This window comes from Ovis canadensis, chromosome 3 (genome assembly GCF_042477335.2).
Source record: "Ovis canadensis isolate MfBH-ARS-UI-01 breed Bighorn chromosome 3, ARS-UI_OviCan_v2, whole genome shotgun sequence".
In the NCBI taxonomy this organism is placed as follows: Eukaryota; Metazoa; Chordata; class Mammalia; order Artiodactyla; family Bovidae; genus Ovis; species Ovis canadensis.
The window spans coordinates 81,093,610-81,119,035 of NC_091247.1; the positions used below are offsets into that span (position 1 = coordinate 81,093,610).

The 25,426-nt window shown below is 47.0% G+C and overlaps 1 protein-coding gene across 3 annotated transcripts in view; it reads left to right on the forward strand.

Moving 5' to 3' along the window:
* Positions 1-25,426, forward strand: part of THADA (THADA armadillo repeat containing) — a 328,815-nt gene that overhangs the window by 280,336 nt on the left and 23,053 nt on the right. For all 3 annotated transcript variants that reach the window (XM_069583453.1, XM_069583452.1, XM_069583454.1), the window contains one exon: positions 149-280. In XM_069583453.1, coding sequence (XP_069439554.1) covers positions 149-280 — 132 coding nt within the window. The remainder of the gene's footprint in view (positions 1-148; positions 281-25,426) is intronic.

Sequence of the window (25,426 nt, forward strand, 5' to 3'; positions counted from 1 at the left end):
TTCCTGTTTTATCTGACTTTCAGGTCTCCCTTCCTTGCAATACCCACAAAAAAAGGAAAAACTCATTCAGTACCGGATTTGAAGCAGTGATTTGTACCAGCCTGTAGATTGCATCCTAGGTGATCCGAATTCTTTTTGGCCTTCTTAGGACTGCAGGATACGCTTGCTCTCTGGAAATGTGTCCTCACCCTCCTGCAGAGTGAAGAGCAAGTCATCCGAGATGCAGCCACGGAAACTGTGATGACTGCCATGTCACAGGAGAACACTCGCCGGTCAACAGGTACCTCGTTCTTACCTCTCTTCGATGCCTCAGAGCTCTTGGACAGGAGTTGAAGCATTTTCTGTGAAGGGCCAGAGACTGAATCTTTTAGGCCATTCAGTCTCTGTCTGAACTCTGCCATTTTAGTGGGAAAGCGGCCTAAGCAATAGGTAAACCAGTGAACATGACTGTTCCAATAAGGCTTTGTTTACAAAAGCAGGTGGCTGCCCAGATTTGATGTGCTAACCACAATTTGCTGACACCTCCTCTAGGACATCATAGAGAAAAACTGCTTTACCTTCTCTTGGTTACATGGTCATCCTTTTTAAATAAGACCAAGTCTGGATTTTTTCTGTGGTCACATAATCCAGGAATTACAGATCCATCATCTGGTTCCTCTGTGCATTTCAAGTTGATCCTCCTTGTGCCTTGGCTCTTCATCTGGTGGTGACAGGAGGCCGGAGGGGAGTGGAAAGAGGAGCAGCCTGGATGAGTAGTTCTGAGTTCATAACCACTCAGCTCATAATATGAGCTTTTTTAGAGCTCTGGGCCCTGGTTACCTGTATGTGAGGGCAAGTGCTGTGAAAGCAAAAGGGAACTCTAGGCTAAAGACAGAAAATGGACTGCTGGGTAGAAGGGACAGGGCTAAGTGGAATAGAAGCAAGGTCACACCTCTGAGCAAATGGCCATATGGGGAGGTGACTGCTCTGGTAGACTTGGATTCCCTGCATTTGGGGCTAGACTTCAGGGAAGAGCTCTGGGCCAGCCATCCCAAAGGGGAGAAGAACACCATTTTGAGACAAGTAGTCACAAGCGGAGCAAGGAAGTTTACATTAATGGATAGCAGAATGGGAGGGGAAGCAGCCGTATATGTTGGTACCTGATTCGGGGTCCCTCATTCCCCTGGGAGCTTCTTCTGGAATGTGTGAACTTCCCCATACCTGAGTCCTCCCTTATAATGGTCTGGTCACTTTTCTCTGCAAATGTAGAGGAAGCTAGTGTGTTAGTAATCTCCCATGATACTACTCAAGTTTAGCCAGGATCAGGACATCCTGATTTAGCCTCTCAGTGGGAAAACCTTTGGTTTAGCACTGCGAGCGTTGTGCCAGCAGCCTTCTCCCATCCCTGTCCCAAGCTTTCAGAGTTCCTCATACCCCAAATTCTCCCATGAATGATTTATTCCTTTTTCCAGTTATACATGTTCCTTAGAAGGATACATGGAGCACCCAGCAAGTGCTCAGTAAGCATTTGGTAGAATGTAATACTCACTAGAATACTATAGGACCCTCTCACCAAAGATAGCAAAGATCATTTCATGCTGGAATTCATAAGTGGACTTCTTCTCTCCTAGGGCAAATCTTTAGAGTATTTGCCCTACTACTTTGATTTCTTTCCGAATTTTTCCAAGTTCATTACCATGTTCTCCCTCCTGGTTTTTCTCAAGAAATAGAAATCAGTAATTGTCTATTCAGTGTCTTTTGCATGTACAGTTCCATATGTGAAAGCCTCGAGGGGTAAGTAATATAAAAGGTTACTTGTCTTTGTATTCCCCATCTTGATCTATAAAAGAAGATTTGAGGTGCGAAAAAGACAAGAATCTAGAAAGATTAAATGTAGTATGTTACCCTGGACCAGATCTTGTACTAGAGGGGTGAAAAGCCATACAGAAAATGATTAGAATAGCTGACAACATTGAAATATTGTCTACAGATTAAAATCAGTATTAAATTTCCTGAATCTGATAACCGTACTATAGTTTGTAAGAGTATTTTTGTTCTTAGGAAATGCACATCTGAAATATTAAGGTGGAGAAGGGCACATTGACTGCCACTTACCCTCAAATGGCTCAGAAAAAATAAAATTGTGTGTGTAAGTAGTAAACACAAGTAGTTGCTATACTTGCATCTTTTCTATATGTTTAAAATTATTTCAAAACAAAATTTTTTTAAAAAATCCAATTCCACAACTAGAAAAGACTAATACAGTATATCTGTCGATAGATCACCTGCCTGGTTATTGGGTATTCCACCCCCCAGTGTAACTTCTTTGACGTAAATTATGTGAAAACATCCTGCCCCACCTCTACCTTTTTTAAACACTCATTTTTTAAAAAACTCATTTTGAGTGAATTTTGCATCCAAAAACTCAAAGCCAAGCCAGATTCCTCACATTCAGAGATCTCAGCAGCATGACATCACTGTGTGAGGATATCGTTCACCGTGTCCCCATGTGTTCTCTGTTCTGTCTGATAGCAATGCTTAGAACCTCCATAATGCAGCGTGGTTTTCTTAAGCAAAAACTGCACATCTTTCTGCTTTAGATGGAAAGTAACTGAGAACTGGGCACCACACCCTGATTTTTCACTCTAGTCAGTGTTTAGCCAGCTGATTCACTAGAACAGTATTGTCTTGTTTTGACATCTTTCAAGGATACCAAGCAGCTGATGGTTAAGTTTCCACATTCCTTGAGCATACAGTGGTTTTCTAGTATACTCTGCTACTGGCTTGCTCTTCGGTGTTCCAAGAGTCTTAAGTACATTGAAAAGGGTGGTGGTGGTTTAATCGCTAAGTTGTGTCCAACTTTCGTGATCCCAGGGACTGTAGCCCACCAGGCTCCTCTGTCCATGGCATTTCCTAGGCAAGAATCCTGGAGTGGGTTGCCATTTCCTTCTCCAGGGGGTCTTACTGACCTTGAAAATGTGCTGTGTGTGTTGTGCTTAGTCACTCAGTTTTGTCTGACAAATTTGCGACACCATGGCCAGCCAAGCTTCTCTGTCCATAGGGATTCTCTAGGCAAGAACACTGGAGTGGGTTGCCTTGCCCTCCTCCAGGGGATCTTCTCAACCCAGGGATCAAACCCAGGTCTCCTGCGTTGCAGGCAGATTCTTTACCATCCGAGCCACCAGGGAATTTGAAAATACATGATTTTGTCCTCAAATCAGTGGTTTAAAAAGTGCCACAGTAAAATAATCATATTAAATGAGGCTAATATTTAATGGCTTCTTTGAGAAGGCTAAGTGTTAATTCTTCTCCTCCTAAGAAAGAAAGAAACCATGAGGAGTCCTTGCCGCTGAGATCTCATCCTGTAAATGACGGCTGGATAGGGACAGAAGGAGCTCTGTGCTCATTCTGACAACCTGTTGGGGATGTGGAGAAGTTGAGGTGCATTTTGGTTGTGGGACCTGGGGGTGTTCCTCAGAGTGGAGCTGCCCAAAGCAAGGGATAAGCTGCACACAAATGAGAGCATTTCAACATGGAAAAAGAAGCTGGAGCCAGACTTGAAGTTGAGGGCAACTTGAGAGCTTTCTAGGGAGCAGCTGGTGGATGTGTGTGGCCAGAACACAGGCTGAGGCCAGGGGAGCGGAGCAGGAATCAAAGATAGAGAAGCAGGGGCGGCCACCACACTTGGATGGCTTTGAATGCCAAGCCAAGGACCTCCTCTATAGGTGAAGGAAGACTGGTGAGGGTTCAGACAGAGGAGTAATGCTGCCAGGAATGTGGACCTGAGGAGCTCTTCCTGGAAGCCTCGTGTAAGATGGATCAGGGCTGAAGACGCCTCAGTGGGGGGTGAGACAGATCAGCTGGGAGCTGGTATCAAGCATCCTCGGGCTTCCCTAGTGGTTCAGACGGTAAAGAATCTGCCTGTGATGCCCAGGTTCAATCCCTGGGTTGGAAAGATCACCTGGAGAAGGGAATAGCAACCCACTCCAGTATTCTTGCCTGGAGAATCCCATGGACAGAGGAGCCTGGTGGGCTAATGTCCTCATGAGCTGCCTTCAGCAGTGATGGGATGGAGAGAGTGTGGGGTAGACTCAAGAGGATTTGGGGCTGTGCTCGTGGGCAGTGGGAGAGAAGGGAGAGCAGAGATGACTTCAAGGCTTCAAACCCGGGAGGTGTCCAAGAGAGGTACCTGAACACGCCTCTGGCACTGACAGAGCAGCGGGACTGTAGTGTTCCAGGAAGTGAACCTGCCAGGAATCAGGAAAGGCATGTAGAGGCCACAGTCACCGTGATCTGGGACAGAGTATTCCTTAGGCCTTGGAGCATTGGCAATGGAAAATGAGAGGGCGGAGGGGGATCTGTATCTGCTGGAGGAACAGCGCGCACAGTTGGCTCTGTCCTTCCCTCTCAGTACACAGCGCAGTGCCCCTGGGAGGCCCAGCACTCCGTCCCAGAGCAGCTGCTGGAACTGGTGGCTCTGGCTAGAAACCTTGGAAGAGGCCTGCATGAAACCAGTCACTGTGCACACAGCTGGCTTGAGGTAGAAGTTTGTGGTGTGAATTAGTTAATGATTCTGGAAGGCCTGGAGGAAATAACTTGGTGTTTAGATAGCCCTCAGGAGGGTGGGTTTGTTGTTCACCTCTGCCTGCTGAGTTCCACTGTGCTCCAGCACATGCTCCCCCCGACACGGTCACCTGGAAGGTGAAACTCCTTGGCTATTAATAACACTCTGAGCACCCGTGAGGCTCCCTCAGCTTTGGACGTGAGGAAGCCCCATCAGCGGGACCTGCCCCTCCCCAGTCACCTCCCCTCCCCTCTACACCAGTCACAGCACGCTGAGAGGACCAGAAGAAATGGCACATGTGGTGTTTCTTGTGTGCGTGCGCGCCAAGTCACTTCAGTCATGTCCCACTCTGCGACACCGTGGACTGTAGCCCAACAGGCTCCTCTGTCCTTGGGATTCTCTAGGCAAGGACACTGGAGTGGGTTGCCATGCCCTCCTCCCGGGAATCAAACCTGCGTCTCTTACGTCTCCTGCGCTAGCAGGTAGGTTCTTTACCACTAGCACCACCTGGGAAGCCCTGGGGCTCAAGAGGAGGGGATTGAAATTCTCAGGAGGGAATAGACAGCGTTCAGGCAGGACTCCAGGTGGGGCTGCACCTCACTCCTGCCCCTGCTCTGACTTGACATCAAGCCCTGAAATGCTCTGGAACATGCTCTCACGGCAGATGCAGGAGACACTGAAGGCCATCGCTGGGCTGCTCCTGCGTCCCGGGCTCTCCGCGTCCACCCGAGCAGCTCACTCACTTCTGTCTTAAAGATTCATACCCCAGGATTTCACATCAGAGCTCATTTGAACAAGCGCTTCCATATGAGGCAAAAAACCCCAGCCTGGACACTGTTTAAATTGGAATCACTAGATTTGTGTGACTCTGCGTGAGGCAGAGTTCCAGGTGGAAACAGCAGGGGAGGCTTGTGAAGGTACAAACTTTAACTGCCTGTTTAGGAGGAGAGGGTGAAAGGCCCCTTCAAAAAACAACACACCCAGAGGTGTAGAAGATGGCCAAAATTCAGCAAGTTGAGGTTATTCCATAGCCTTTAAAAAAAAAATTCTACTGAAGTGTAGTTAATTTATAATGTGTGAATTTCTGCCGTATAGCAAAGTGATTCAGTTATACGTACATATATTCTTGTCATCGTCTTTTCTCTTGTGGTTTATTACAGGATACTCTGCTGTCTGGTAGGACCTTGATGTTTATCCATCCTGTGTATGATAGTTTGCATTTGCATAGCCTTTTTTTTTTTCCAGAACCCTTTGTCTCTGATACACGGTGTCTGCTGGATCTCACTTGATACAGTAGCATCAGACTTGAAAACTCTAGGATAAGAGGACGGAGGGTCTGGCCTGAGGGGTGCTGCAGAGATGGCTGAATCTAGAGGCCTGAGCTGGAACCCTGCATGCTCACCTTGCAGAGGGGGTGCTCACTGTGAGCCGGGGAGATGCAGGGGCTGGGGGTGGGCTGTGGTACTCGAGCATGCAGGGGGCTGGCCTCCTGAAGCACCCTCCTCAGGCTCCTCACCTTCTCTCACTTCAGATCTCCTTCTATCCCTCCTCTTCCAGCTTCAGCCAGGGAATGCCAAGAAACCCTCCTTCCTTTCCTTGTTTCTGTTTATGAGATTCAAAAAAGTGTCTGATACCCAACAGTCGCTTTGGTTGATGCAGGAAAAGAAAGAAGCCAGTTAACGAGGAGGTCCAGACCTCAAACCACTGTCAGTGTTGAGGTTCAAGAATGATGACCTTGTGGTAGGAACTTTTTTTTTATTTTTGTTTTTTTAGATATAATTGACATAAAAGGCAGAAGCTTTCTTATGAAGAGAATGTTATAAAAGAATAAAGGACTTTTGGGAAAGAGAGACAGATACAGAAAGGGAGAGAGAAGCGAGCACACGTTTCCTCATGGACATGAGCGATGGGTGGTTCTTTTCCTTGGAATACTGGCTCCAAGGAGTTTTCATCCCTTCCTTCCACCATGTCGCCACCCACAAAACAATCATAGAATGCCTGCTCATTCTGCCAAATAGAAATGTTTAGGGGTGACACCCTAAATCCCACCTTCTCTGCAATGCCCCCTACCTTCCAAGATCTCCCCTTTTTCTGAACTCCTGCAGCAGTTTGGTTATAAACAGCTCTTGATGTCCTACTCTTCTATCATTTGCTCTTTCATACACTTTACTTCTATCTTCCCAACTAGCCCATGAGTTTAGAGACTGTCTTCTATTAGGTACACAGTAGGTGCTCAGTTGGTGTTGATGGCTGATCTTCCACCACAATAGGCCGCCTACCAGTAGGTAGTTGTGTCATCAGTCGTGAGTTCCCTGAGGATATTAGAGTGCCCTTGGAAACAACAGAGCTCCAAAACGGGCAGACTGACCCTCCCTGCTAGGACTGGCCCAAGGCACGATGCGTGGTCATTGCTTTGGACAATCTGGAGAGGCCGTCTTTGTGCATGACTCACTGTCTGGGGCTTGTGGGGTAAGAATTGGCAGCCCCACAGGACTGTTTGGTCCTTCCTCACTCACACCTCTCGGGTCTGAGTCTCAGACTGCAGGGCCAGGGAGCCAGCCTGGGGACTGTGGGCCGTGGCCCTGGGGTAACCAGGAAACCCTGCCGGGGCCTCCGTGCTCTGCACGAGGGCCACAGAGATCCGAGAACACTGATGGAGCTTAGCAGGGAGGTGAAAGAGTGTAGACAGGAGTAGGATGTAGAAAACTTGAGACTCAGAGGTGAGAGAACTAGGCAGGAGGCAGGTGGCCATAGTCTTATTTGTTGGGCTAATTGGAAACAGTTACACAGCCAGGGCAAGGTGAGGAAGAAGAGAGCTGACGTCTGGTCAGTTTCCCCTGAGACGTGTTCCTCCCCCTGCCACACACCCCTGCCCTCACACACAGACACGCACACGCTGTCATCACCACACAGAGCCCTAGGGACCGCATGAGAGTGTGAACATGGCTCACACGCCCCAGCCAGGAGCAAGCCGGGAGGGAGACCTGGTCACTGTGACATTCATTACACAACAGCCCTGCGGTGGCCACTCCGTCAGCAAAGCCTGAGGCCCACGGGCTTCGTGCTGAGCCACAGACAGCTCCATCCTGGAACTGCCGGAGCCACCCGCCGGCTGTGTGCCCTGCGGAAGGCCCTGCTCTTTTCCCGGTTCCTGCAGGTTCACAGGGTCCAGTCCTCTGGGCCTGGCCTCCCTCCTGCCTTGGCCTTCCAACAGCTTCTTTCCTCTTCTACTCAGATACACTGTCTCCAAAGTGTCTCTTCTGTTCGGAGGCCCCCGAGACTGGCCCCAGCCTCCATTTTAGACAACCTTTAGGCCCCCGTGAGTGTCATCTCACATGCAGGCACCAAATCCCTGTTTCTTGAGAACAGTGACCACCACCTCTAAGCAGTTATGTCCCTGGGGACCTAAATGTCCCTGGGGACAGGCTAAACTTCCTTGCCTTGCTCATTCCTTGTGCGTATTTTTAAGTTCTGAGTTGTTTTCTCACTCCTCCTCTTACTCCTACATAGATAAACCACAGGTTTTTCTTTTACTATATAAGTATGAGGCCAGAAGTGGTGACATCACGCATATTCATCCAGCAAATATTTGCAAAGTGCCCGTCCACAAGGTTTGTTTCATGTGCCAGTTCAAGCTACCAGGATCTCTCACCTGGACGTTGGCGAAAACCTCCAGCCTGGCCTTCCTGCCTCTGTTCTCATCTGCCGGCAGTCCACAGTCCTGATGTTGTTGAAGGGCCCTTCTTAGGGAACAGATCAGAGGATGTTGCCCCCCTCCTCAGACCTTCCTTTCCTTCTCGGGATAAAACCCCACTCCTGAAGTAACAGACAAAGCTGTCCCCAGCCTCACCCCTGCCCCTCTCCCCAGCCTCACCTCTGCCCCTCTCTCCAGCCTCATCCCCTGCTAGGCCCTCTCCCTCTCTCTCTGCTCCCGCTCCCTGGCCTCCTCTGGGGGCCCTGTGACTCACCAAGCCTCAGGGCCTTTGCACTAGCTGAGCCCACTGCTTGGATGGTCTCCGCTGGCCCCACACAGTTGACTCCTTGTCTTGTTCATCTCAGCTTCAGTGTCATGCCTGCAGAAATGCCTTGACCACACCACCCAGATTACAGTACCACTCAATCGTTTGCTGATACTTCACCCTGCTGATTTTATTCTCTGCATGGTTCTTGGACCGTCTTATTATTTTACTGTTTACTTACCTTGTTAGTTGTCTCTCTCCACCAGAATAAAGGGCTTCCCAGGTGGCAGTAGTGGTAAAGAACCCACCTGCCAACTCAGGAGACGTAAGAGATGGGAGTTCGATCCCTGGATCGGGAAAATCCCCTGAAGGAGGACAGGCAACCCACTCCAATATTTTTGCCTGGAGAATCCCACGGACAGAAGAGCCTGGTGGGCTACCGTCCATAAGATCTCAAAGAGTGGGACATGACTGAAGTGACTTAGCATGCATGCACCAGAATAGAAATTGCAGGGATTTAGGATTTTTGCCTGCTTTGCTTGTTACTGTATTCCCAGAACCTGGCACATAACAGAGGCTCAACAAAAATCACTCTTGATGATCAATGGAGTGGAGGGATGTACAAGCACAGTAGTTAAACCCAAGAGAGATTAGTGTTTTTAGAAACGACTTAAGGTAAAAGAAGTAGAGCTGTGTGGGTGCTCAGCTGTGAAGCTGCCCTGAGATGGTGGGTCCTTGTTCGGGTGGGTTAACTCAGCCATAGTTAGACCCGCCTCTTCTGCGGTGGCAGGCCCTGGATTAATTCCCCCTCTCCCTCCCATTCCATCCTGTCCTTTACTTGAGCAAGGGTTTCATCTGTGGGGGCCCCTGGGTCAAGCATGGGGCTGGCCCTGGGAAATGCCCAGCCAGGGAACACCTTTCAGTTGATCATCAGGCTCTGGTCAGTGGACTGGGCCCCGTGCCAAATGAATCCGTCTGGAACGCAAACATTGGTGGCTGCAGCTCTGAGAATGAGGGCCCCTTCTTCCTGGGGCCCTGGTCTGGCTGTGTAGGCCAGGACAGGGTGGGCCAGCAGGGGAGGAGAACATTTCCCTCTGGAGGCTTCTGCTTCATTTTACCTTTTGTGATCTTCACAGCCACTCTGTGAAATAGTTCACTCTCTTCTCCATTTTACTATCTTCCGAATTTCTCTGAATTTCTCTGAAATTCAGAGAATTGAAGTAATGGACCCCGGGTCTTGTGGGAGATAAGTTTCAAGTTGGAATTGGCTAAGTTTCAAGTTGGAGTTCAGGTTCCTGTGGTGACAGAGGCTTTTCACTTGGGCTTTGCACTCAACACTTCTTCTAAGACAGGAAAAGGAGTCTAAGCCGAGCCTCTAGGTTTGGAACCTAGGAGTTAATAAAAAGCGGACATTGGGAGTCTTCTAAACTCACTGCTGTATTTAAAAAAGAAGACACTGGAATCATAACCCAGGAAAATGGATTGGAGACCCAAGACTTCAGACACACAGAATTTGTCCTAGAAAAGGGAATAGAAGTTGTGGTGGCTGGGGCAGTTGCAGCCAGATGTGGTAGGAGGTCCTTTGTGAATGCTGAGTGTGTCTCCATTTTCCTGTCCTTCCTAGAGAAAAGGAATCACACTATCTGGGGGTTTTAGAGCCTCTACTTTACAGCTGGGGAAATGGAAGCCCAGGTAAATAAATGATTTCCCCAGTGTCACATAATTAGTAAGGAAATGAGGCCTAAAACACAGACCCCCGAGACACAGAAAAGCACTTCTCTCCACTGTTCCCCAAGCCACTATTAATTTATAGAAACGAAGTGACAGAAAGGCCAGGTGCCCACTGAGAGTAATCCAGACTTCTGGGTTGGAGAGAACCCATCAAGGGTAAGATTGATGCTGTCGCATAAGGCAGAGGAAATGGAAGGTTCCTTGGAAGAGAGAGCTTGGAGGAACTCCAGCATCACAGGGGTGGGAAGAACAGAGTGTTCTATGAAACCAGGCATCTCCCAGCAATAAAACCACACCCTGCCATCAGCCCTGAGATTCTATGGCCTTGCTCCCTCCTGGGCCTTCTCCCAGGGCCATCTGGATGTCCATCTATATTCTCAGTAGGTTCCAGGAAGGAAACACAACAAGTTAGGAATTGCGATGCTAACTCCCAAGCAGACCCCTGGCATTGCCTGGGCAGAGGGCAAGGGGAAATGGCTGTTTAAGCAAAGTAGCTGAGCAGGAATTAGTTCTGTATTTTCCCATTTATTCCTTCAAGACTATCATGCTTGATCAAGGCAGGAGCCCCACACACCCACCACAGGTTCTGTGGACTGACCCAGCAGAGCCCCAGTTAGCACGTACCAAATGCCCTTCCCATCAGTCACTGCCCCAGGAAGCCTGGGCTCCTGACGTTCACCTGCATCTCAGTGAGTGTGTCACTGGCAGCCGCCCCTCTGATGTGCAGAAGCAGATGCAGACTAGTGCTCTGGTCTTAAATCGGAGCAGGTTACCACCGCCACGAGGTACCCTGCCTCCACCTAGTTGCTAGGGTGATGGGATTGTTTCCATGGCCTCCCAGTGACTAAGCCTCAGAGGGACAACAGCCGGCTCCTCTAGAGGAAATGACAGTCATTTTTGCATCATTTTGCCTCTCCTGTTGCTGCTTGTGAAAGCTCCAGGGGCACAAGGTGACAGCCCCACGGGTAATGATGAACCCACAGTCTGGGGCTCAGGCCATACGATTCTAGTGTGGATTTCATCTTCCCTCTTTGTCAAGGCGAGCCCAGTGCCCTGTGATCCTCATTCTCCTGCTCATGGCCTCAACTCTCCTCTTCTGTGCTTTCATTCCCGACCTCAGTAGTCACCACGTTCCCCCGAAAGGCCATGTCAGGATGTGAGGGTCCTGTGTGCACCCGTGTATGCGGTCTTCCCTTTTGAAACCTAAGCCAGTTTCATGAGTTGGGGTCCCTTCTCTGTCAGGGATGACCAGAGATGGCCCCATCTCCATTTACCCCTGTGCTGCTTAGGACGACTGAGGCCAGCAGCATCCCCAGCCTCCACCCCAGCTTCGGGCCTGACTCCCACTCTGAGAGAGAGGAAGTCTCTTCCACTGTGGTGAGCTCTGACCCATGTTCTTCCCAGCCCTACCAAGTACTCTCACTGACAGACTTGCCAGAGGACATCTTCTTCTGGTCCCAGCAACCAAAGGATGGTCTAAGGCAAACTGTTACAACATAGCTACTGCCTGAAAAGTCACATCTGGCCTCCGCACTAGCCCCTCATTCTCCAGCATCCTGTCAGAGACTTGTAAGGCCCTCATCCTGCCTTCGAAACCCTCAAGCCATGTTCTCAAGTCTCTCAGAGCGATAGCCTAGTCTTCCTTGACCCTGCTGCTCTTTTTTGACTTTAAGAATCCGTAGCAGAAGCTGGTGTAGACAGAGCAAAAGGGGAGGTGGCTCTGGTAATGACAGGGCATCTCCAGGAGTGTTTTTATCTGTGTGCACTGGAAAGGGGTGTGTGTGTGTGTGTGTGTGTGTGTGTGCACGCCTTTAGATCATGTATGGGTCAGTTCAGTTCAGTCGCTCAGTCATGTCCAACTCTTTGAGACCCCATGAATCACAGCACGCCAGTCCTCCCTGTCCATCACCATCTCCCGGAATTCACTCAGACTCACGTCCATCGAGTTGGTGGTGCCATCCAGCCATCTCATCCTCTGTCATCCCCTTCTCCTCCTGCCCCCAATCCCTCCCAGCATCAGAGTCTTTTCCAATGAGTCAACTCTTTGCATGAGGTGGCCAAAGTACTGGAGTTTCAGCTTTAGCAACATTCCTTCCAAAGAACACCCGGGGCTGATCTCCTTTAGAATGGACTGGTTGGATCTCCTTGCAGTCTAAGGGACTCTCAAGAGTCTTCTCCAACACCACAGTTCAAACACATCAATTCTTCAGAGCTCAGCTTTCTTCACAGTCCAACTCTCACATCCATACACGACCACTGGAAAAACCATAGCCTTGACTAGATGGACCTTTGTTGGCAAAGTAATGTCTCTGCTTTTGAATATGCTATCTAGGTTGGTCATAACTTTCCTTCCAAGGAGTAAGCGTCTTTTAATTTCATGGCTGCAGTCACCATCTGCAGTGATTTTGGAGCCCCAAAAGATAAAGTCTGCCACTGTTTCCACTGTTTCCTCATCTATTTCCCATGAAGTGATAGGACCAGATGCCGTGATCCATGTATGGGTTGGTGGGTTATAAATCTGTATGCCCCTCAGGGTGGCTCTTTGTAGACCATACATGGCAGCAGTTAGGAGGTAAGTGTATCGAGAGGAGTTCTGAGGAGAGCAGGATTTTAGGAGATTATGGTCTGGCCAGTTTTCTGATGTATCAGGACTGAGGAAGGACGAAGTGTTCCCACCATCATCTAAGTGAGGAACTCCTCACTGTATTGCAGTAATTCAGCTTTTCCAAATGATTTCTCGTGAGGCTTATGCACAGGAGTGAGGCGAAAGCATCAGGTGAGAATCAGAGACGAGGGTCGGCCTTGCCGGCAGCTCACCTCTTCTGTCTGTTCATCTCTCTGTTTCCCTCTCTACCCTCCCCCCACCTTCAGCTGAAGTGCCCCAGTTACAGGAGCACAATTTAAGATCTTAGTGTGGGGCCCATCTTAAAATGGACTTTCTAAAGTGTTTTCTTGGGGTTTCAGGCGGGAGACAACTGACGTATTCACCAGGGTCTAGATTTGGCACCTGTAACAGACCCAAGTGAAAAGCAGCCTAAATGAATGAGTGGCGTGTCCCTCCCTTCTCACGGAAAGGCTAGTGGACGGCTGAGGCTCCACCATCATCACGGCTCCACGCTCCCTTTCTTGGTGCCCTCCCAGTCTCAGTCTCACCTGTCCCTCTCATGGTCCAAGACAGCAGTTCCGGCTCCCACCGCCATGTCCACCATGCAGTGAGTGGGAGAAAGGGAGTCGCGCACACCACTTCCAGGGGCACCCCATCAGCCAGGACTTGGCCGTGTGCCACATGGCTCGGCACAAGAGGCTCGGAAATACGATGCCTGTGCAGCCAGAAAGCCTGTTCCTATGTACGGAGGGGAAATTAATCTGGGGAGATGGGACCATCACGTCTCGCCATTTCCCATCTTCTTGTTTTCATATAGATACTAATTACTGAGTTCCTGGAAAGTTCTGGCCACTTGCTAATCGCCAGGGACACAGACATAATTAAGATAGAGCCTCTGGCCTTAAGCTACTGGGAGTTTACCCTCTCAGGTGTTATTTACTTAAAATCAACAGGGTTTCCCTGTATTTGCATCCAAATTATTTTTTTTAGCAGCTCATATGGCCAATTTTGTAAGAAAAGGAGGTTAATCAATAATCCACAATAAGAATTTTAATCTACCATTTCTCACTGCCTTGATAAGTTTAATTGCTTATCTCTGTTACGTTTCTTAGAAACACACATCACTCAAATTGCGAACAAACTTTATTAGGAGGCAAGATTACAAGCCTTGCAATGGCAATATCCATAGCTAGAATTTACTGGAAAAGTATCTCTTAAATGGGGAGACCACACTAAGAAGAGACCCAAGAATGGGGAGTAGGCGAGAGAGTCCCAGGGTCATCTCTTTACATATATCTTGCCTATTCCCTCTGTGCTTTTGCCCATATTGGTCTTGTGCCTGGTATGTCCTCATTTTGTTGTTTAATTGCCAAGTCATGTCTCTTTGCAACCCATGGACTATAGCCCTCTAGGCTCCTCTGTCCATGGGATTCTCCAGGCAAGAATACTGGAGTGTGTTGTATGCCCTTATCTACCAACATAAATGGTAATGGTTCCGTAAGGCCCAGCTCCAGGTCCTTCTTTCCCACAGAACCTTCCAGGAGTTTGTATTCTCTTTCCTTTTGTCAGACTCACACTGCTAAGGTCTTCCATTGTTTCTTGGTTATGATCCCACCCACACTGTAAACTTCTTAAGGTCAGGAGCCTTCATCAGAGCAAAAATGGGTAAACTTCTCAAGTCACTCGTGTCAGGCTGACATACTGTCCTGAAGCATGTTTTAGTTTTGGGGGGGTTTTTTGAGAGAGAAATGAAGACACAAGATTTGAGGTGGGCAGCTCCCCATGGGTCAGAGTCCCCTTCCCAGCCTCGTGACAAGTCCAAGGGTTCCCAGTGATCCAAACAAAGCTGGGTCTTTAGATTAGGATGGATTGACAGGGGCTCCCCAAGCCATCCTGTCTCGTTACACTAGAAAATGAAATTTTCCTGACCTTTTTCAAAGCCAGTCATAGAACATAGTGGTTCTGCTTCAAAGTCACCAGTGTGTTACTTTTTTTTTCAAAAGCAAAAGAAAAAAAAGTCAGATTCTTACCCTCTCCTCCTCCTTAATCTGTTCCAAATGAAAGCTTCGAGGAGGAAAACTCCCAGAACCTACCGTGTTCAGCAAATTGGTTTCTGCTGTGAAGCGGGGCTGGGCTGGGGAATGGAGTTAGGAAAATATATGGAACGTGACGTAAAAGATTTGGTTTGTGTTTGGAAAAGGGTTCAGGTTGTTTTCAGGTTTCGAGTTACAGCTCGGGAGAGTTTGAAGAAGCAGCATTGAGCACCAGCTCCATGCGTGACCCTCACAGCCTTTGTAGGCTCCTCATTCGGCTTTTCCTACCTTGGCCATCCCAGTTCAAGATGCCTGGCTTGGCAGGCTGGCTGGGGAACCTTCCTTCATAAATAACTCCCTGGGAAGATAGAAGTGATAACAGGCTTTAAGTGGGAGCTGAACTGCCTTAAGCACTTAGGAAAGGCCATGCAGAAGTCTGGTCCAGGAACTTTCCTTGCAAAGGCACGTGAATGCTCTTCAAGTTTTCAGTTGGGTTACTCTAATTTTATTATTCCTCTAACCTCTGTAACCAGCAGGGTGATTGAGGCTCTGATTGTGAGCCCTGTTTTTATTTTGCACACACTATTTTTATACTTCGAAGCTGTGGTTATAAAATATACACTCAGAAATATTGGCTCTGTACCCACAAGACCCAGGAGGCTCTCCAGACGCGTGGTGACAGAGTTGCTCCCACAGGGATCCTCCCCCGGCCCTGGCCTTTCAGGGAGGAGCAGGGGACAGCAGTTGCTGTAAGAGACTGGTTCTCCCATGAGCAGAGTTCTGACCAAGAATTTTACATTTGACTCTGAGAAATTGGCAGGTATATTTTTCTATCCTTGCGCAGCAAGAAAATCAAACCAGTCTATCCTAAAGGAAATCAACCCTGAGTATTCATTGGAAGGATGGATGCTGAAGCTGAAGCTGCAATACTTTGGCCACCTGATGAAAAGATCCGACTCACTGGAAAAGACCCGGATGTTGGGAAAGATTGAGGGCCAAAGTAGAAGAGGGAAGCATAGGATGAGATGGTTGAATTGCATCACCAATTCAATGGACATGAGTTTGCACAAACTCTGGGAAATAGTGAAGGACAGGGAAGCCTGGCATGCTGCTGTCCATGGAATCACAGAGAGTCGGACACGACTGAGCAACTGAACAATAAAATGCACAACAATGGGGCAGAACCCTTAAAAGCAGAAGTTCCAGTTTCAGACAGAAAATTCAGTTATCTTAATGCAGACAATTTTTCTGGCTCCCATCTTCCTCACCATCCATGCAGGAGGTATGAGCCTCAGAACATTTAGGTAAAGACAATAACAAAAAGCAGCTTCGTCTGTGTATCACTGCCATTAGCCAGAAATGGTTGTCAGTTCATGTCACTCTAGAACTCAAAGACTGGGCACAAGAAATCATCCCAAGTGCCAACCATCTTGTGTTCTATTCTGCCAGTTCCAACCCCTCCCTCCATCCTCTTGCCATCTTTTCCCTCAAGCTCCTCCCTACCCTGTCCTTCCTCCAACCAGAAAACATCTAGGAATCTCCTGACATTGTTTCTACCTTGGCTCCAAGCAACGCTGGGTCTTTTTGAACCGACTTGTCCATAAATCTTAGATTGTTTTTCATCTTTGAAAAAGCCGCTTCTATCAGCAAGTCATTATTCACATGTCAGGGGCAGGAAAAAGTTCACTGAATTTCAAACTTTAATTTCTTTTCACTCCAGTTTACATCTACTCCCCAGAAACCACAGGATTTTTTTTTTAATCAGTCCGAATAGCCAAGGTACCCCATGAGACAGCCTGCTAGAACCAAGGCCAACCACCTGGATATGGAGGAGGGAAGGGGTGGGAGAGCAAGCTTAGGTTTGCCTAAATGAGAGTGAGCTGGCTCTAACCCATGGGGAAAAATAATTTCGGCTTCTCAGAGAACAAAAAAACCTACTGGTCTCACTTTAGAGTTATGGTTTGGAGAAACAGGTAATATAATGAAAAGCTCAACTTAGCGGTGACTATAAATTACAAATAGGCAATCCAGTATAATATAGCTAATGAGCTAGAATATACTTCACTTCCATGTCATAACAGCTAAAGGAGAGGTGAAGGGAGAGTGAATTTGGAGCCGATGCGAAGAGAAAAGAGGAAAGGAAGAAGAAAAGAGGAATGGGGCAAAGAAACTAACTCCCACACCAGGATCTGGCTCTTCCTGTCTTTCTGCTTTGTGATCCTCAGCAGATTGACTTTTGACCTCATGCTGGTTGTCATGGTTACAGGATACTGTTTGGATCTCCGGATAGCTGCTCAACGTTCTAGGTAGGAAGGAAGGAGCAAGAACATACAATTTGCTTACCACAAGGTTCTTTATCAGGAAGAAAAAAATGTTCCCAACCCCCTACCCCTAGTAGATATCTCTGCATGTCTCCCTGAGTAAATCTGGGAACATGGCCATCTCAGCTACCCAGGAAGGCCAAGAGAGGAAGAATCATGCAAAGGAGAATGAGATGGGGCTACATACATCACCTAGAGCTGCATGCATCACCTCGCATAACAGAGTTGGATTTCTGTTAGCAAGGAAGAAGGGCGGTGGCTATTAGGTGGGCTCCAGATGAGAACTCTATGTCCCCAGGGAGTGCCATGACACATTAGGGGACTATACGTGGTCCAGCGTGAAAGTGTGAGTAGGATGGGAGAGGAAGGACCAGAACTGGAGAGGTGAGGGCAAGATCTTCAAAGGCCAGGAATGCCCTGCTGATGAATTGACTCTTACAAGAGTCTTCCCACGTTCTAAGTAGGAGATTGAGATGATGATGAACATTATCCAGAAGAGGGGAGGAGGCACCAGTGCCCTCTAAAGCAGTGGTTTTCACACTTCACTGTGTACACAGATGACCTCTGAGGATCTTGTAAAAATTGGCTTTTGATACAGTAGGTCTGCAAGGAGATCCAACCAGTCCATTCTAAAGGAGATCAGTCCTGGGTGTTCTTTGGAAGGAATGGTGCTAAAGCTGAAACTCCAGTACTTTGGCCACCTCATGCGAAGAGTTGACTCATTGGAAAAGACTCTGATGCTGGGAGGGATTGGGAGCAAGAAGAAAAGGGAATGACAGAGGATGAGATGGCTGGATGGCATCACTGACTCGATGGACATGAGTTTGAGTAAACTCCGGGAGATGGTGATGGACAGGGAGGCCTGGCATGCTGCGATTCATGGGGTCACAAAGAGTTGGACATGACTGAGTGACTGAACTGAACTGAACGGAACTGAACAGTAGGTCTAGGATTCCACATTTTTTCATAGATTCATGGAGGGTGTTGATGTGGCTCCAGAGACCATACTCAGAGCTGTAAAACCTGAAAGGGTTTTTCTTAAAAACAAATGTCCAGATGTGTTTGTTAAGTGTTTTTAACATAACTGCTAATATAACTGAAATAAGAATTAAGACTCAAATCGTTAAAGAAAAAAGATAGTTACTCTTAGGTTGAGTTCCCCTCCCCCCACCAAAAAGGCAGCATCTGATGTAATTTTTAGAAATCTGATATCTCCATGTAACAGAAAAACCAAACCGACCATGGTTTGAACACAGTGGAAGTTCCTCTCTCTCTTGGGTTAAAGGGGTCCCCAGGGCGTCGTCCAGGCTGATTGGCAGCTCTCAGTCATGAGGGACCCCTCTGACTTCCTCTGTCTTCCTGCTTCCCTCTTCTGACAAGTGACTTCCATCCTCAAGGTCACTTCTTGGTCCCAGGCAGCTGCTGGAAGCCTCAGCCGTCCCATCCGCATTCCAGGTGAGGAGAAAGGAAAGGGCGAAGAGCAGCACAGCGCTCGCACCCTCTCCCCCTCAGGAGCCCTCCCAGAGTCCCATAGATCACTCCTGTGGACCTCTCGTTGGCCACGCATTGATGCTGTGGCCACATTTAGCTGCACTGTGTGCAGAGAAGTGTTTTCTTTTGGCCTCGATGCATTACCTAGAGTTCTCTTACTGAGGAAGAAGGGAGTACCTCTAGCTGTGTCACTTTGACACAAGAGATACACCAAAAATGCCATGGAATGGTTGAAAATAAAGGGATGGACAGAACTATTCCAGGCAAATGGCAACCAAACAAAAGCAGAGGTGGCAATAGAAATAGTAGGCAAACTAAAATTTTGACAAAAAGTAGGAAGATGGTCAGGCTTCCCCAGATGGCTCAGTGGTTAAAAAAAAAGAATTCACCTGCCAGTGCGTGAGCCACGTGTTTGATTCCTGGGTTAGGAAGATCCTCTGGAGAAGAAAAGGACAGCTCACTCCAGTATTCTTGCTGGGAAATCCCATGGACAGAAGAACCTGGTGGGCTATAGTCCATGCGGTTACAAAGAGCTGAACACAACATAGCAACTGAACAACAGGAAAGTTGTCAGAAGGGGATGCACTGGATAGCAATAAAACATGTAACATACAAAGAAGATAAAACAGATATAAACTTTCGTATATCAGGCAACATAGCATCAAAATATATATCCCCTTCAAAAAAGACATGCTATAAGAAATATTAGGGAAAAAAATTGTTAAAATTACAACCAAAGTAAGATAGTTTAACCTTCCTTCCTCGGAATTTATAAAGTCAAGCAGATTAAATGTGAATAAGGTTACAAAGGATTTGAATGCCATATTTAAAAGCTGGGTTATGTTGAATTTAGTAATCTGAGGACAGAAAATAAGCATTGATTTCAAATCGCTACATAACATTTATAAAAGTTGATTATTATATTTAGAGTCATCAAGAAAATTTCAGTTCCATAAAGTAGGAAACTTTTTAGGCCACATTCTGACCAGGTTGCAAGCAAACTATAAATTTAAAATAAAAATACAACAGTAAAATACCACTTGCATATTTATACACCGTCTTGTAAATAAGTTATGCCAATGACAGCAAAAAAATAAATAAATAAAAATAAAAACTCCTCTGAGGCAGAAACACTATTTGCCTTATTTTATTTTATTTTTTAAATTTTTTTACCTCAACTCGCAGCATGTGGGATCCTAATTCCCCGACCAGGGATCAAACTCATGTCTGTCCCCTGCAGTGGAAATACAGTCTTAACCACTGGACCACCAGGAAAGTCCAACTTTGCATAATTTTAGACAATTAAATTTTTATCCATAGCCTACAAAAGAATTCTTTGAGAATCATAGATTTTGAAGATAAGATTTCTGCTTATCTTCAATTCTTTGAAGATAATAGAAAAAGAGGCAAACGATTTAAACCAAGCACTTTGTGGAAGAAAAAAAAATAGCTGTGAACAGTACACATATGGGAAAAATAGTCATCCTGACATAATAAAGACATGCCAACTAGAACAACAGTGCCCTGGCATTTTCCCCATATCTTACCGGCAAAGGATAAAAAGATGGCTTTTAACCCAGGATGGCTAAGGGTATGGAGGAACAGGCGTGATCATAGCTGGTGAAGACTAAATTGATACATTTTTAGAGGAATTCAGTATTATCTTCAGAAATTTCAATGTATATGTGTGTGTGTGTATAGCAGTTGGTCCAGTGATTCCACTTCTAGGAATTTATCCTGTAGAAACTATATGCACAAGTGCAAAGATTTATGTACGAACTTATTCCTTTCACTGTTGTTTAAAAGAAAAGCAGGAAGCAAAGGAACAACCTAAACATCCATTAAAGGATTGTTGTTGTTGTTCAGTCGCTCAGTCGTGCCCGACTCTTGGTGACTCTGTGGACTGCAGCACGCCAGGCTTCCCTGTCCTTCACGATCTCCTGGAATTTGATCAAATTCATGTCCATTGAGTCGCTGATGCAATTCAGCCGTCTCACCCTGTGCTTCCCTCCTTTCCCAGCATCAGGGTCTTTTCCAATGAGTCAGTGAATCTCACTGGCTGACTCCATTGAGTCAGCTCTTTGCATCAGGTGGCCAAAGTATTGGAGCTTCAGCTTCAGCATCCGTCCTTCCAATGAATACTTAGGGTTGCTTTCCTTTAGGATAAACTGGTTTGATCTCCTTGCAGTTCAGGGGACTCTCAAGAGTCTTCTCCAGCACCACAGTTCAAAAGCATCAATTCTTTAGCGCTCAGCCTTTTTTAATGGTCCAACTCTCACATCCATACATGACTACTGAAAAAACCTATAGCTTTGACTATATGGACTTTCGTCAGCAGAGTGATGTTTCTGCTTTTTAATATGCTGTCTAGGTTGGTCATAGCTTTATTTTCAGGGAGCAAGCGTCTTTTAATTTCATGGCTGCAGTCACAGTCCACAGTGATTTTGGAGCCCAAGAAAATAAAATCTGTCACTGCTTCCACTTTTTCCCCATCTACTTGCCATGAAGTGATTAGGACCAGATACCATGATCTTAGTTTTTTGAATGTTGACATTTTAAGCCAACTTTTTCACTCTCCTCTTTCACTTTCATCAAGAGGCTCTTTAGTTTTTCTTCACTTTCTGCCGTTCAGTTCAGTTCAGTTCAGTCACTCAGTTGTGTCCAACTCTTTGCGACCCCATGAATCGCAGCACGCCAGGCCTCCCTGTCCATCACCAACTCCTGGAGTTCACCCAAACTCATGTGCATCGAGTCTGTGATGCCATCCAGCCATCTCATCCTCTGTCGTCCCCTTCTCCTCCTGCCCCCAATCCCTCCCAGCATCAGAGTCTTTTCCAATGAGTCAACTCTTCGCATGAGGTGGCCAAAGTATTGGAGTTTCAGCCTCAGCATCAGTCCTTCCAATGAACATCCAGGACTGGTCTCCTTTAGGATGGACTGGTTGGATCTCCTTGCAGTCCAAGGGACTCTCAAGAGTCTTCTCCAACACCACAGTTCAAACACATCAATTCTTCGGCACTCAGCTTTCTTCACAGTCCAACTCTCACATCCATACATGACCACTGGAAAAACCATAGCCTTGACTAGATGGACCTTGGTTGGCAAAGTAATATCTCTGCTTTTGAATATGCTATCTAGGTTGGTCGTAACCTTCCTTCCAAGGAGTAAGTGTCTTTACTTTCATGGCTGCAATCACTAGCTGCAGTGATTTTGGAGCCCAAAAAAATAAAGTCTGCCACTGTTTCCACTGTTTCCCCATCTATTTCCCATGAAGTGATGGGACCAGATGCCATGATGTTAGTTTTCTGAATGTTGAGCTTTAAGCCAACTTTTTCACTCTCCTCTTTCACTTTCATCAAGAGGCTTTTTAGTTCCTCTTCACTTTCTGCCATAAGGGTTTCTGTCACTAGGCTTACTTAAATAAACTTGGCTATATCTCTATACCACAAGACAATTAAAAATAATGCAATAATATAGTAAATCTATATGAACTGATATAAAAGGTGTTCATGATATATCATTACCTGGGAAAAGCACATAGCATAAGAGAATTTATAGAATGATCCCACTTATAAATAATAATAGTTTTATAGAAATACATAATTTTTTAATATCTAGAAGGCCATGTAGTGGCGGTTTAGTCCCTCAGTTTGTCTGACTCTTTGCAACCCCATGGACTGTAACCCACCAGCTCTTCTGTCCATGGGATTCTTTAGGCAAGAGTACTCAGAGAAGGCAATGGCACCCCACTCCAGTACTCTTGCCTGGAAAATCCCATGGACGGAGGAGCCTGGTAGGCTGAGGTCCTTGGGGTTGCAAAGAGTCAGACATGACTGAGTGGCTTCACTTTCACTTTTCACTTTCATGTGTTGGAGAAGGAAATGGCAACCCACTCCAGTGTTCTTGCCTAGAGAATCCCAGGGGTGGGGGAGCCTGATGGGCTGCCGTTTATGGGGTCACACAGAGTCGGACACGACTGAAGCGACTTAGCAGCAGCAACAGCAGGGAAGAGTACTAGAGTGGGTTGCTATACCCTTCTCCAGGGGATCTTACCAACCCAGGGATTGAACCAGAGTCTCCTGTATTGAAGATGGATTCTTTACCAACTAAGCCACCAGGGAAGCCCTAGACGGCCATACATTATGAATTACAGGCTCTGGAGCCTCCTGGGACCTGGCAAGGAGCATGACTGCAAGAACTGGCTGGGTGTTCCATCAGAGCAAATAGGGGCCACGGTGGAGCAGAGCACGTGCTGCCTGAATGTAGTGCAACGCTGAGCAGTTTGGAGCAAAATCCCATGAACCAGTGGATCACAACTTGGGAGAGGCCACGATTTCTGTTTCGCCCGCTGTGTCCTCTTCACCCAGCACTCAGTGACCCTGGAGCTTCCAGTTGAGGTCAGCTTCATTACCCCTCCCCTGAGCATGGTGGCCTGGGCTCAGTCATGGCCCTCGGAAAATGATCGTGATTAAAACTGAGGTTAATGTTTTTTAGCACCCTGGATTACATACTGTGTTTTATTTTGGCTCTCCATGTTCCGCAAGCTCACTCTCCACCTCAGAAATTTCAGAGAGTCTCACGGAAGCCCTGCACAGGCCAGGTTACCCACCATCCCAGTGTGCCTCTGTGTACAGCTTTTAGCCTCTCTGACTTTTGGCAGGGAGAGGGGGCCGCTGACACGGTCTCAGCAGGAAATAGTTCAAGAAGGAGACGACTTAAGAATTGAAATTTTTAATTGCTGGCTACCATCCTGCCTGGCAAATTTCTGTGCTGCCTCACTCCTCATTTCAAAAAGTGACCTTCCACTTGATTTTTTCCCCCCGACCCTCAGTGTACCCATTGAGTTCTGGTCCAAAGAATAGTTTGACCTCCAGTATAGGATTGCCAAATTTAGCAAATGAAAGTACAGGACACTCAGTTAAATTTGACTTCCAAATAAACCACAAATAGCTTTTTTGTGTAAAGTGCCCCGTGCAATATTTGGGACATATGTACACTGGAAAGATGTTCACTGTTTACCTAAAATTCAAGTTCAACTGGACGTCCTCTGTTTAATTCAATAAGTTTTCTCCCATGGACTCTTGTGGCTCCCCCATCCCAGGAGGGGGACCTGAGTATAAAGGGTAGGTGATAGTTCCCCGTAGTTCCCCGCAGACAGGCACTGCCCAGAGCCACTTGTCACTTCACTCCAGAACCTGCTCCGCACTCTGCTTTCCCTGCCTCCTCCCTCCTCTCGCTCGCTTCCCTGCTTCTGAGCTTGGGCCTCATTTCCTTTCCCTGGGCTTTACCCCCTTTAGTTTGTGGCTTTCCCCTACCCTCGCCTCTCCTCCTTTTCCCTCATTTTACTCTCACTGGTCCAGAACATGTAATTAAAGTTTACATATTTGAGTGTTGGTTGTACTGGACTAAATAAGGATTTATGTTCCTTGCTGTAATTTAAATAGCAAGGGGAATTGAACTTTGTGTGTGTTTCATTTTCTTTTTATTGATAGGTGACCTTAAGTTTATTTTTAGCTATGTGAATCACTGACCTTCACCTTGAGTGGGAAGAAAGGTCTCCCATTTCCGGAATGAGCTCATCTGCATCTTCCTAAGGCATCCGCCAACAGGAAGGAGGAGAGGGGAATAGATAGAAGCCGGGGGACAAAAGGGGACCCCACTATATGGACCCATGCAGGGAAGGAAGCTCAGAAGCCTCCTGTCCTGCCCCACAGTAGACCTTTTGGGATTGGACCCAGCTGCCCAGGGCAGGGGACACCTCTCTCCTCTTTGTGATGGGTCACCTGACTCCTTCCCAGGGAGCATCAGCCGCTAACAGACTGTGAAGTGCACGCTGGGACTCATTATTAGGGTCCCCCTGGCATTCTGCTTCTATACTCTACCTCTCCCAATGGGAGCTGACACTTGAAGAAAGTATCTATACTGCCCCCGAAGCTCCTTTCCCCCAGCCCCCAACACAGGTGAAGTCTGGGCAGTTCTCTGAGCTCACTTTGCATTAGACCTCTGATTTCTAGCTGCTTCCCTGGGGGAGCTTGATTTCTGTCTTCTCCCTCATTGTCTCCCTACCTTTGTTTCTCCATTCCTATTCTTCACCCACCGACAGAGGGCTTTCCCATCTGGGAAAGACACCTTTGAAGGGCATTGTCAACTTGTGAGAGAATCATGATCTGAGAATCAGTCACCAGTGACCTGAACTACTTGGCACTGTTATCTTGGCCTCAGTTTTATCTTCTGTAAAATGGGGGTGATCACATATCTCATAGCTGTATTAAAATAGGAAGAAAAATAAATGTCAAAAAGTGAATATTTCTGTCCTTGATCCAAATGCTAAATGATATTTCTTTAATACTGGAAAACTAGAAATTTTGTTTGTTATAGGATCCTTTTCATGCACTCAATCAGAGAGCCTTACCACAGTATTTTGGAAGCGTCTTTTCATTCCTTCTTTCCTATAGAATCATGAATGGATGTTCTTTCCCATGTCTCTTATCAGCCAGGGGAGAATTTTAAAAAGCATGAAAGAATAGGTCTGTCCCCCTTGACATTCTGTCTGTGTTTCACTAGAGAGCAGTTTGGCTTTCAGAAGTTTGACCGTTTAACAGTTTGTAACTAAGTGCAGGCAGCTACCTGAGTTTGGGGTCAACACTTGCCAAACCGCTGGAGCTATCCAAAGATTTTGGAGGCAGATCTCTCAACTTTGATGGGAATAATTAACAAAGCCTCCCCTAACTGGAAACCTGGTC